The following is a 13591-nucleotide window of genomic DNA, read 5'->3' as shown; positions in this document are numbered from 1 at the left end:
TACAGTTTGAGTTGATAAATGTATGCAAGGTGGAAAGATTCCATCAAGTTAACTAATATTGATACATTCATCACCCCATGGTTACTTTTTTGGGTGAAAACATGTTATTTCTACTTTCTTAGCAAATTTCAGTTGTACAATCCACTGTTAGCAACTGTATTCACCATGTTCAATATTAGACTCTCAGACCTTATTCATCTTAGAACTTGAAAGTATGTATACTTTTACCAGCTTTCCCTTTTTATTCCCAGCCTTCCTCCAAGCCCCTGGCAACCACTTTTCTTTTGTTTCTTTAAGTTTGACTTAAAAAAAAGATTCTGCATGCAGTATTTGTCTTTCTCTGACTTATTTCACAAAGAAAACATAATGCCTTCTAGGTGCATCCATGTTGTCACAGATAACAGGATTCCTTTTTTAAAGGCTGAATAATATTCCATTGTTTTTATGTGTGTTGGAGTGTGTGTGTGTATATGTGCGCACATATGCATGCATGCCTATACATGTATATTAGTGTCACAGTTTCTTTATCCATTCATTTGTCACTGGACGTGTAGGTTGTTTCCTTGCCTTGAGTGTTGTGGCTAATGCTGTAGTGAGCATGGGAGTACAGGCATCTCTTTGAGATAAAGATTTCATTTCTTTGGATGTTTACCCCAAAGTAGAATTGCTGGCCTGTATGGTAGTTCTCTATTTTTGACTTTTTGCGGAACCTGCGTACTATTTTCCATAGTGGCTACACCAGTGTACATTCCCACCAACGGTGTATGAGGGTTCCCTTTCCTTTATATACACTCTAACACTTACTTCTCGTCTGTTTTGGTGACAGCCATTCTAACCAGTGTGAGGTGATATCTCAAGGTGGTTTTGATTTGTATTTTCCTAGTGATAGGTGATATTAAGCATCTTTTCATGGGTCTGTTGGCCATCTTTTTACTTTCTTTGGAAAAAATGTCTATTCAGATCCTTCACCTGTTTTTTAATCAAGTTTTTTGTTTGTTTGATATAAGTATAGCTACTCTGCTTTTTTTTGATTTCTGTTTGCATAAAATATCTTTTTCCATTCTTACATTTTTAGGTTGTGTAAGCTGCAGTGACTCTTTTACAGACAACATAAGGATGGGTCTTGTTTTTTATCCATTCAGGTACTGTCTTTTGATTGGAGAATTTAGTCTATTTACATTTATAGGAATTATTTATAGATGTGGGCTTACTGTTGCTAGTTGGTTAATTGCTTTCTGGTTGTTTATGCTTTGTACCTCATTCTCTCACCTTCTTTGTGATTTGATGCTTTCCTGTAGTATCCCTCTGACTGCACACATAACCAGTTTACCCATATAGGCTGTTTTAGGCCCAGGTTCCTGTGTTGTATTTAGTTGTCATATCTCTTTAGTATACTTCAATATGGAATAACTCCAGTCGCTCATGTCCTTGATATTTTTGAAGAATACAGACCATTATGGTATAGACTGTTCTTCAATTTGGGTTTGTCTGATATTTCTTCATAGCAGGAATACTGAGAGAATACAGTACTCCGTAAATCTTATGCACCTGCTATCCACTTGCCTCATTTCTGGATGGTAACTTTTGTCACTTGATTAAGATGGTGTTTGCCAGGTTTCTGCGTGTATTAAATAATTTATCAGCTGAAGCCACTCCCCTCTGCAATGTCATTAGAATATAGTAATGCAGTTGATTTTTTTTTTGGTCTATCCTACAAACCTGACATAATAGTATTGTCTTCAGTCATTGAAAAAGTAGAAAGTAAAAAATTGAAAAAGTAGAAAGTTGGACTTTTTACTCTTGTAAAACTATGTGTATTTGTTACTTCTCTATCTGTTTTTCCCCTCTTTTGTTAGCTGTTTGCATCATTACTAACAGTTCAATGAGCCATCTATTTCTTACATTTTGTTTTAATGAGGATGAACATAATGTGTCTTTTGCTGGTGAGCAGAGTTGCTCATGGATATAGTTTTTTATACATTATTATATAGAACATATATTACAGAGTTTTTAACATATCACTGGCATGCTGATCTTAAGGAATTTAATTAAGAATTAATTTGAGGGCTTCTGGTGGTCCAGCAGTTAAGAATCTGTCTGCCGGTGTTGGGGACATGGGTTCGATCCCTGGTTTGGGACGATTCCATCTACATGCCGTGGAGCAACGAGGCTCATATGCCACAACTCTTGAGCCACTGTGGCAGCTACTGAAACCCATGTGCCTGGAGCCTGTGCTGTGCCACCAGAGAGGCCCAGGTACACAGTGAAAAGTAGCCCCTGCCAGCCACAACTAGGGAAAGCCAGTGTGTAGCAACGAAGACCCACTACAACCAAACTAATGTTTAAAAAAAAGAAATTAATTTGATATAGAGTTACTATTTCAGTTTATTTTACATAGGATAATAAAATAAGTTGCAGTGTTTTTTAATTGATTTGACTTCCTAGGGTTAACTAGTAATAGGATGTTGAATTTTAAACTGATTGTTGATTCACCTGGGTTATCTCTATGGTAGTCTGGTAGAGCTCCAGAATTAGGACCAAGCAGAAGACAACCAGGATTAGTGTTACTATAGGAGAGTAAAGCTTCGACATCAAGTTGAATCTGATTTATTTCAGTGAAGCTACATGAATTAATGAAGTAATTATATTGGTCACATCTACTTAATATTTCAGATTCAATGCCTTCAAAAGCAAGGAGAGTCTACAAAATGGCTTAAAAGATTCCACAATTTCCTGTTACTTTTCCTTGTGGCTCAGCTGGTAAAGAATCTGTCTGCAGTGCAAGAGACCTGAGTTCTATTCTTAGGTAGGGAAGATTTCCTGGAGAAGGGCATGGCAACCCAATCCAGTATTCTTGCCTGGGGAATCCCGTAGACAGAGGAGTCTGGCAGGCGACAGTACATAGGGTCACACAGAATCATAAACAACTGAAGCGATGAAGCATGCATGCACAAAGAGGGGACTTCCGTGGGAGTCCAGTGGTTAAGACGCGAAACTTCAAATGCAGGGGGCATGGGTGTGGTCTCTGGTCAGGGAACTAAGCTATCTACCCCACATGCCATGCAGTGTGGTTAAAAAAAAACACAAAACCCCAAAACCCCATAGAACCTCAGATTTGTTATTGGTTGAAGCCAAAAGAGCAGTAATGACTTCACCTCCCTTCATCCTGTTATACTCCATGCAAATACTTCTCGTGGGTTTTATTTTTCTGGAAAGCTTCTTTCCTTGTCCTCTCGTCTCCTTAGTGAATGCCAAGTGATTCTTCTGGACTTGAGTCGAGCTTTGTTCTCCTGGAAATATTCCCTAACCTCCCTCTAGCAAATGGTTCCCAGACCTGGCTGATGACTGGAACTATCTAGTGGGGTCTTTAAGAAGACCACCCGTTAAGTTCCATCTTGGCTCATTCTGATTCATTCATTTGGGATGGGGCTCTGGATACCTGTTGGTCTTTATTTAAAACTAACCCAGTCTGAGCTTGCGATTTTCACTTCACTGTGGTTGGGACTGTTGGTATAAATACCAGAAGTGTGTCAAAGCACACTCTATGGCAGGGTCTCAAACTTGAGCCAGCATCAGCATCATCTGGAAGGCTTGGTATAGTATGGATGGCTGAGCCTTACTCAGCGTAGGTCATAGTTGGGACTGAGAATTTGTTTTTCTAATGAAGAGTTACAGGATGCTAATCTTGCTACTCTGGGGACCACAGTTTGAGAACCTGTTCTGTACAGAAGATGCTTAAGCTGGGGGGTTGATCCTTTTATCCCTACTGCAAAAGCCAAGAAGCAGATCCTGTGTGCATAGCTCAAAACCTCACTTGCCACTTCATATCTTATTATGTTAATGTTGATCCCTTGTTCCCCAGGCTTAACTGCTGGAGGACAATTGAAAAGTGTTAGTTGCTCAGTTGTGTCCGACTCTTTGCAACCCTATGGACTGTAGCCCACCAGGCTCCTCTGTTCATGGAATTTTCCAGGCAAGAATACTGGAGTGGGTTGCAGTTTCCTTCTGCAGAGGATCTTCCCTACCCTGGGGTCGAACTCCAGTCTCCTTCATTGCAGCCTGATTCTTTATCATCTGAGCCACTACAAATAGTGATGTGTTTATATCATAATCCCTGATTTGTTGGCTAAGGGCCTCCTGCAAGTATCCTGTGGCTACTTTCTGGGGCTACTCCCTGGGGCCAACCTTTGAAGAAAAGTTGTACCCCTTTTCCAGAAAGACAGGCTGGGGCAGTCGTTCTGATCCAGATTTTGCTACCCAGGCCTTGTCACTGTAGGTTGTCACAGTTTGGGGTGAGGAGATACTACTGGCATCTGGAGGAAATAGCCCTGGGATAGTGCTCACCCTCTTACAAAGCACAGAAATGCCTCCCACAACAAAGAACCATGGAGCCTGAGATGTCAGCATTGCTGAGCTGGAGAACTCCTGCCTTAGAGGAAATGGTTCTAGTGAGGTGGTTGGTTTAGCTGGCTAGTTGTGTTTGACTCTTGCAAATCCATGGACTAGCCTCCTGTGTCGATGGGATTTGCCAGGCAAGAATACTGGAGTGGGTTGCCATTTCCTCCTTTGGGGATCTTCCTGACACAGGGATCGAACCAAGGTCTCCAGCATTGCTGTTGGATTCTTTACCCCCTGAGCCACCAGCGTCTTACTGTGAGATCTTTCTGCGTGCCTCTCACCTGTCCCTCGCTCCAGCCCTTGCTGACCCAGGTCTCCCTATTTCTGTAGCCCCTCTGCCTCACCAGCCCTGCCCAGGCTGGGCCACAAAAGCCTCCAGTAAGTAATCAGGGCTGGCAGAAGCTGCAGGGAACATTAACCAGTGGTTAATAATTCGCCACAGCTAAAAGTGCTTTAAAATGCATAATTTGCTCAACAATAAATGACTTACTTGAGTGGGTTGAGGGCACGTGAATGGTTAAACTGGCCTCGGCTGACCTACACATTCCCCTCTCATCAAGAGATGTAGACAGCGTGTGTGAGTGCTCTTCGCCGCTGTTTCTCCACCAGAGGGTCATCCATTCTTTTACTCTGCCGAGTTCTGAGTGACCCACTCAGTGCCAGGCCTAGTGAATTGCCAGGGATTGACTGGGTGCTGCCCTCGAGGAGCTCTTATTCCAGCGAGGAGAGGGACAAAATAAATAAGTGCGTTATTTTTTTCTCTCAACAACAAATAGATTGCAGTAAATGGGTAAAAAGAAAGCTGGAAGAAGGAAATAGAAAAGCTGGATCTGCTTTTGTAGTCAAGGCAGTCCAGGCCTTTCTGTGGAGGCAGCAATTGGCCTGAGACCTGGGAAAGAAAAGGTGTTAAGTAATCATGGGGAAAATGAGTAAAAAAGAGTCTATTCCCAGGAAAGGGCCCAGCAGTCAGGAGCCAGGCGGGCTCTTGGAAACACAACAGGTCAGCGTGGCTGGAACGCTGCATGACACGGCTGGACACTGAGCAAGGTGGGGTGGTGAAAACCTATAAAGGTCATAGCATGTCTTTGCTAATCTTTCCTTTCATTCAGTATTGGTTTTCTTTCTTTCTTTATTTTTTTAAATTATTTTTTAAAATTTATTTATTTTAATAGGAGGCTAATTACTTTGCAGTATTGCAGTGGTTTTTGCCATACACTGACATGAATCCGCCACGGGTATGCATGTGTTCCCCATCCTGAACCCCCCTCCCACCACCCTCCCCACCCCATCCCTCAGGGTCATCCCAGTGCACCAGCCCTGAGCACCCTGTCTGGTTTTCTTTTTCTTTTTTTCAATGCCCCACAAGTTACTGTGATTTCTGGGAAGATGTGCCAATGTTTCTGGGGCTTTGTGTACTCCTAGGGCATCCATGAACCCTCCTGAGAGTGTGGGCCCGCCCAGAGGGGCATTGCCCTTTATAGTTAAAGTACTTGGCTTCTTTTACATGTCACTTCCTTCTCACTCTGGAAAACAGCTGACCTGGAGTGGCCTCCTAGTGTGAGCTGGGGAGGGACGAAAGCCCTCAGAGGAGGTTACCATGTGGCTCACTGTTCACTGAGCTTCACTGTGTCCCAGGGGCCGTGCTGGTCACGGAGTATGTGAAACGTCTGTGAGGCTGTCTGCCCTCGAGGGAGCCCCAGTCTGTTGTGCAGATGGTGGCCCTACGGGCGTTGTGCGCGCAGCGGACACCTGTCCACACCAGTGTTCAGACATAACATTGCAACCCATTAGAGCAGCTGGAAATTAATCAGTTTCAACTGGTATTTCCTTCTTTTTAAAAACAATTTTAAAAATTTGTGGTAAGATATACAACATGATATGTACCACTGTAACCATTTTCAAGGGTACCCTTGAGTGGCAGCAATGATGTTTCACCCCTGTGCAGCTGTCATCAACGTCCACAGGATTCTTTTCATTGGTAACGATGGAATGTACCTATTACTGCAACTACTCATTGCCCTCGCCTGACCCCCTGGTGGTCACCATTCCTGCTGTCTCTCTCATTTTGACTCTTCTGGATACGGCATATAAGTTGAATCATACGGTGTGCTCAGTGTGATGGCTTATTTCACTTAGCATAATATCCTCAAGTTTCAACTATGTTGTAGCCTGTGTCAGAATTTCCTTTTTTCAAGGTTCTGGAATATTCCAACATGGGCTTCCCTGGTGGCTCAGTGGTAAGGAATCCACACCTGCCGATGCAGGCGACCCAGGTTCGATCCCTGGGTCAGGAAGATCCCCTGGAGAAGGAAATGGCAACCCACTCAGTATTCTTGCCTGGAGAATCCCATGGACAGAGGAGCCTGGCAGGCTGCAGTCCAGGAGGTAGCAAAGGAGTCAGATACGACTTGGCTACTAATGAACAAAACAATACTCTAATGTACATGTGTCACGTACCACAAAATGTGTACCACCTTTTGGTACATTCTTTCATCATTGTCCTCTTGGGTCACTTTCACCTTTTGGATACTGTGAGTAATGCTTCTGTCATTATAGGTATACCACCTGGCATTTCTTTTGTAATGAAGTAGGGTAGAATAGAAAATATCAGGGGAAATGTGCCCATAGCATGGGCAGACCCAGAGCACTGATGAAGCCCGAGGTACAGCTTCGCGAGCTCTATGAGCCTACGTTAAGCTAAATACACCAATGTTTATTTCCTACAGACGGATATACTTTGAGCAATCCGTGAAAAGCATCAAGATGACTCTCAGTTCTGTACCCTTGGACGAGGCGGGTCCTTTTAACTAAGAAAATGTGACTTCATGTTCATATATATTTAATTCAGCTTCTGGAATGGTTCTTTGACCTAAATAAGGTAGTTTCTTTCCTATGCTTTGTGGTTTCTCAAATCCCAATGAAGAGCCATCAAAGGCTTGCTTGGGTAGGCAGTCATACTCCTTACTGTCAGCGGGGATACCTGGAACTTGGAACCAAAGCTCTGTTATTCCTCATGGGGGGAGAAGCTGAATAGTTTGGAAGGGAGCGCATTATTGGAACAGGCCCTGAAAGCCTGATATTCAGAGGTAAGTCAGCACCAGGCACTCAGGAGCTCAGGGGGACTTTGGTGATGACGGGAGTCCTGTGTCTAGTGGTGGCCTTTCATGCTGCACTAAGTAGATAAGGTTGATCACCTGCTGGATGTGAGGTCCCTTACTTGTTAGTTCCAACCAGCACTGTTTTAAGCCCTTCAAAACCTTGGGAGGTGGCCAGCGTGAGTAATATTTTACTTGTGATTTCTTGTTTTATTCTCAGTGTTAACTGAATTGTGTCCAAATGTGTCAAAATATATATATATATATATATTTTTTTTTTTTTTTTTTTGAGAAGGGGATTAGGGTAGTTACCCATGCACGATAGTTGTAGATTCTCGGTGTTGGTTATAGTGTGGGAAAAAGTGTTGGGAAGGTATGTGGTGATAAGACAAAGGACACTATGAAGATGCCAAAGGCATGGATTAGCCAGTGGCAAAAAAAGGGAGACAAGAAGGCCAGGGATGAAATAGAAAAGGCCTGGAAGCTGTGAGGCAGGAAGGTTTTGCTAGCCTCACGAGCTGGGAGGACCCTGGTGGGCCCCAGGACAGAGGGTGTGCAGGGAACTGGAGAACCTTGGGGAGGGAGGGTACGCAGCCTGTACTATCACTTAGCTTAGTGCAAGGATGAGAAAATGGATTCTGAGCAAGTTTTAAGAAATGAGGAAAGTTAAAGAAGAAAGTTAAAGAGCCTCTTGATGAAAGTGGAAGAGGAGAGTGAAAAAGTTGGTTTAGAGCTCAACATTCAGAAAACCAAGAACATGGCATCTGGTCACATCACTTCATGGCAAATAAATGGGGAAACAGTGGAAACAGTGATAGACTTTATTTTGGGGGGCTCGAAAATCACTGCAGCCATGAAATTAAAAGATGCTTACTCCTTGGAAGAAAAGTCGTGAGCAACCTAGATAGCGTATTGAAAAGCAGAGACATTACTTTGCCAACAAAGGTCCGTCTAGTCAAAGCTATGGTTTTTCCATTAGCAATGTATGGATGTGAGAGTTGGACTATAAAGAAAGCTGAGTGCTGAAGAATTGATGCTTTTGAACTGTGGTGTTGGAGAAGACTCTTGAGAGTCCCTTGGACTGCAAGGAGAACCAACCAGTCCATCCTAAAAGAAAACAACCCTGACTGTTCATTGGAAGGACTAATGTTGAAGCTGAAACTCCAATTCTTTGGTTACCTTATGTGAAGAACTGACCCATTTGAAAAGACCCTGATACTGGGAAAGATTGAAGGTGGGAGGAGAAGGGGACGACAGAGGATGAGATGGTTGGATGGCTGACTCAATGGTTGGTGATGGACAGGGAGGCCTGACATGCTGCGGTCCATGGGGTCACAAAGAGTTGAACATGACTGAGGAACTGAACTGAAAGAAGAAAGGAGAGAAGGTTCTAGCTTGAGCATTGCCACTCAAGTATGGCTAATTGGATTTGGCCGAGGGCCACTCAGGCAAAGCCAGGGTGATGACCTGTTTTGAAGATAGCTCACCAGCAGCGTGGGTGTTCTGATCCCATTCTGGATGGGTTCCAGTGTTGTCTGTGCCAGGCGCTGTGGCACGCGAGGCTCATGGAGAGTCCATGCAGTGGGTGAGTAGTCATTGCCCTGAAGGAGGTGTGCCCTCTGGGACAGTGAGGAGGAGATGCTGCTGCTGGGTGGAGATGCTGGTGGGAGGGGAGGAACGGGTATCCTGCAGGGGAGGACCGCTCTTGGAGGAACTGGCTTGGAGGGAGGGCTTACTTGGCAGTGATGGGATTGTTGAGCAAATGCTGTCAGTGACAAATTGGAGTCAGGGTGTGAATTGACTCAGGTCTCCCTGTCTAGCTCTTTTGTTCAGGTGGGGACACATACTTTAGCCTCCTGTCAGTCAGCACACCTTGTGATGGTAGTGAAAACCTTCACCCCTTGATGGTACCCAGAGGGCTTGGCTTGGCCTTCTGAGATGTGAGGTGGTGAAGGGCTTGGTTAGGGTCCTTAAATCAAGAACTGTGGGGAAAGAAATCTGCCTAGTTGAGCACCGTCATCTCTTTTTTGCTGGGGCTTACATGGGAATTACTCAAGAGCGTTGCCGTGATGGCTGTTCTTTGTCTGACTGGAGTTGGTTGTGTTCAGAGCATCACTGACCATTTTAGTTGATCCCTCAGCAGCCCAGGTGAGTGTTGTTATCTCCAGATGTTATCCCCATTTGCTGGAGGCCGATGTGGAGAAGTTCTGTGGCTAGTTGAAGCTCCTGCAACCAGAATGTGATACAGTATCATTACATTAAACAAACTTGTGATAAATGCATGCAACATAAAATTTTGCCATCTTCACCATTTTAAAGCATACGGTTCAGTAGTGTGAAATACATTCACATTGTTTTCCGGTTTCCAGAACTCTCTTCATCCTACATTCTTGTGTAATTAAACAATAACTACCCACTCCCATCCTGCCCTTGGCAACCATCGGGCCTCTTGGTTTCTCCCTGAATTTAAGTTCTTCCTGTGAGTGGAATCCTGCAGTATTTGTCCTTTGTGACCACGCTATTTTACACTCCCACCAGCAGTGTGCAAGGGTTCCAGTTTCTCCACATCCTTCCCAACACTTATTTTATTCCACTCTCCTCCCACCTTCCCCTCCTTTCCTTCTAATAGCCATCCTAATACATGTGAGGTCGCATCTCACTGTAATTTTCATTTGCATTTCCCTGACGATTAGTGATATTGAGACGCTTACCCCTGGCAAGCAGAGTTTTAAAGAGGGCCTTTCAGGGTTACGTCCCAGTGCTAATTCCCTGAGCATTTTCTGTAGGGAATGCTGCTGCTGCTAAGTCGCTTTAGTCGTATCCGACTCTGTGCGACCCCATAGACAGCAGCCCACCAGGCTCCCCTGTCCCTGGGATTCTCCAGGCAAGAATACTGGAGTGGGTTGCCATTTCCTTCTCCAATGCATGAAAGTGAAAAGTGAAAGTGAAGTTGCTCAGTCACATCCGACTCTTGGCTACCCCATGGACTGCAGCCTACCAGGCTCCTCCACCCATGGGATTTTCCAGGCAGGAGTACTGGAGTTGGGGTGCCATCGCCTTCTCCGTGTAGGGAATGACTGTAGGTTAAAGGGCCAAGCATGTTTCAAACTTGTGTAGTGGTGATGCTCACAGAACTATACCTTTGTTTTGGAAGTATATTGAGACCTAGAGATATTAAGGGTTATGGAGAAGCTAACTGGAGGGGATGAAGTGGAGTGAGGCCATAGTTGAGATCTGGGGTCTTCAGGACCACTGCTGGGACTGGAATCCTGGACTGGGGTTCATTAGAAATGCCAGGGGGCCAGGGTGAGCAACACCTGAAGCTCAGTCTTTCTTATGGCTTCTTTGATAATTCAAAGACATTTCATTTATTCAACAAAGAATTCTTGAGCATCTCTTCACCTGTATTCTAGGAATAGCGCAATAAATAAGAGAAATGTGGTCTCTGCTTTCATGGGTGATTATCATCTGGCTTTGGAAATTTCCTTACCCTGTCAAAATCAGTAGATGATATTCATCTTTGGGCTGTCTTTGCATATTAATCATTATCATTTAAATGATGCATAATTGGTTTGAATAAGGTTTTTTAGTCTTTTGTACAGTTACTGTTTTTTTCCATCAATAATAAGTAATTTGTAGAGGGATAATTTGAGACTGTAAATATCATGATTCACATTAAACTTTAACACTAGTTTTAACTTCCATTGACCATTTTCTGACTATTGTTCCCTCTATATTTGTTTCTGTTCTAGAATGGAGGCTTTCCCTTCTCCTATTTATGAAGCAGTAAAGAGTCATAGATTTTTTTTCATTATTTAATGGGTTATCACTCATTGACACTTAGTTAATATTCCAGTATCTCAGATTTGGCTAGCAAGAGCACCTCAAGCTGGCTTCTTTGTTCTTTGGACACATCCTTATGATTCCTTGAGCTGTTGTCCCTGGCTTATCTTTCGATGCCTGTTGGTCTCAGCCTATCAGTAGTGATGCTGTTGCTGGGAATGCCTGGGGCTCTGCACACCTGGGCCCATTCTCGTTACAGCAGCCCCCACAGACATTTTCCCCATTGGAGCCCATGCTGTGGCTGGACTTGTCCTTGTGGTTCTTGATTATGACCGTCAGGGAACTTTGAAATGGCAAAGTTTATTATGCACATGTCCTGGAGGGTACACGGCGTGCCTGGGGCCACAGCAAGGTCCTAGGGAGAGAGCGAGATGGATCATGAGCGAACCTGGACCTGTGCTTCTGCCTTGTTGGGGTCAATGGCTGGGTACCTGGGGTTTCCAGTCACTATCTGCTGGTGATTAAAGACATGAGTGAGAATTAAAGTACAGGAATGGAGAAATAAGCAGTCTGTTATCAGAAATAAGATGGTCTGTTAGATCAATCAGAGCTTTCTGAAAAAGGGAACTTCAGGAGTGGGGTGGCCTGGCTCCTTGTCTAGTTGTGTAAGTGGCCTGTGTTTATTCCAGTTGAAGTCTCCAAAGTGGGTGTCTCTAAAGCATAATGTCAGGCGCTTGCATTAGGATCAAAAAAAGCTAATTGTCAGCTGCTAATACATATTGTCAGCTGCTAATATTTTAGTACTTCCCTGGTGGCTCAGTGGTAAAGAATCTACCTGCCAATGCAAGAGACTCAGGTTTGATCCCTGGGTTGGGAAGATTCCCTGAAGAAGGGAATGGCAACCACCCCAGTATTCTCCCTGGAGAATCCCATGGACAGAGGAGCCTGGTGGACTATAGTCTATGGGATCACAGAGAGTCAGACATGACTGAGCGACTAACAGTACCTATTGCAGTAACATTGGAATCAGCCATTGCTTCAGGGAACCCTGGTTCCTCTTAGAAAGAATATTAAAAAGCAAAGGTCTGGGTGAGGGGGCCCAAGAGGCACAAACTTCAGGTGTAAATAAGTCATGGAGACATTCAGCATGGTGACTATTATTGCTAATAAGGTGACACATTTGAAAGTTGCTGAGAGTTGTCCTTAGAAGTTCGTATCAGAAAAGAACAAATCGTAATAATGTATGTTAAAAAAGCAAAACACCAAGATCTGGGGCTTTGAATGATTTTTGGTACCAGTGTGTCATTGTTTCCAGGGTCTCTCACCGTGTAGAGTTAGGGACTTTGTATATATGTGTCTGTGTTTTTCGCCATATTTCTATATATTTAAAACTGAAGGTGACAGTGTTAGTCTTTCAGTTGTGTCTGACTTTTTCTGACCCCCCCCCCCCCCCCCCCAGCCCATGGACTGTAGCCCATCAGACTCCTGTCCATGGAATTCTCCAGGCAAGAAAACTGGAGTGGGTATTCTGTCAGGATTCCCTTCTCCAGGGGATCTTCCCGACCTAGGAATCAAACCTGAGTCTTCCTCATTGCAGGTGGATTCTGAGCCACCTGGGAACCTATTTCTGTAGACGTCTTTTTAAAAACAAACGAACAACAAAGCCTGTCAGAGTAGGATTCTGATTAGACAAAGATGCGTAGTTTGGATATATATCATTCTCCGTTTCTCTTAATTTTTCACAGGTGGCTAAACCCCTTGTTTAAAATTGGTCACAAACGGAGACTAGAAGAAGATGACATGTACTCAGTGCTTCCAGAAGATCGCTCCCAGCACCTTGGAGAAGAGCTGCAAGGGTGAGCACAGACAGCAGGGAGAAGGGGAGGGGCAGTGAGAATTTCCACGTGTGGCTGAAGGTGTGTGTGGGGGGGGCTCTTTGCCTTCCTCTGGGTTCTTCTGAGCCTCCTCTCCTGACACTGCACACTCACCCCCTCAGGCTGACCCTGAGCTTACCCCACATTGAAGGGCTGACCCCTGTGCGTTTGTGGACATGGAGGGAGCCCACAGTCATGGCCCTGCAGGCCGATCTCTGTCCCTGGAGGTGGGGTCCCTGGAGGGGAGGGGTTCTGCCCTCTTGAGCTGCTCATGGTGCGGAGAACTTGGCAGGAACTTGTTTCCCAAGACTGGGCCTCTCCCCTCAAGGTGTGTTTTTGTGGTGCTTCAGTCTGTACCGCTCATCTTTCAGGAGCCCTGTGAGCAACTTGTCCGCATCCGTGGGGCAGCCACAGAGCGCCCTGTGGTAAAGGCTTATCTTC

General features: G+C 44.6%; 1 protein-coding gene across 2 annotated transcripts in view; it reads left to right on the top strand.

Moving 5' to 3' along the window:
- The window catches only part of ABCC4 (ATP binding cassette subfamily C member 4), a 186706-nt gene that overhangs the window by 21455 nt on the left and 151660 nt on the right, over positions 1-13591 (top strand). For both annotated transcript variants that reach the window (XM_052650310.1, XM_052650309.1), the window contains exon 2: positions 13022-13132. In XM_052650310.1, the coding sequence (XP_052506270.1) occupies positions 13022-13132 (111 nt within the window). The remainder of the gene's footprint in view (positions 1-13021; positions 13133-13591) is intronic.

Source organism: Budorcas taxicolor, chromosome 12 (genome assembly GCF_023091745.1).
Source record: "Budorcas taxicolor isolate Tak-1 chromosome 12, Takin1.1, whole genome shotgun sequence".
Classification (NCBI taxonomy): Eukaryota; Metazoa; Chordata; class Mammalia; order Artiodactyla; family Bovidae; genus Budorcas; species Budorcas taxicolor.
The sequence above is the reverse complement of the archived record's forward strand: the minus strand, read 5'-3'. Positions and strand labels throughout refer to the sequence as shown.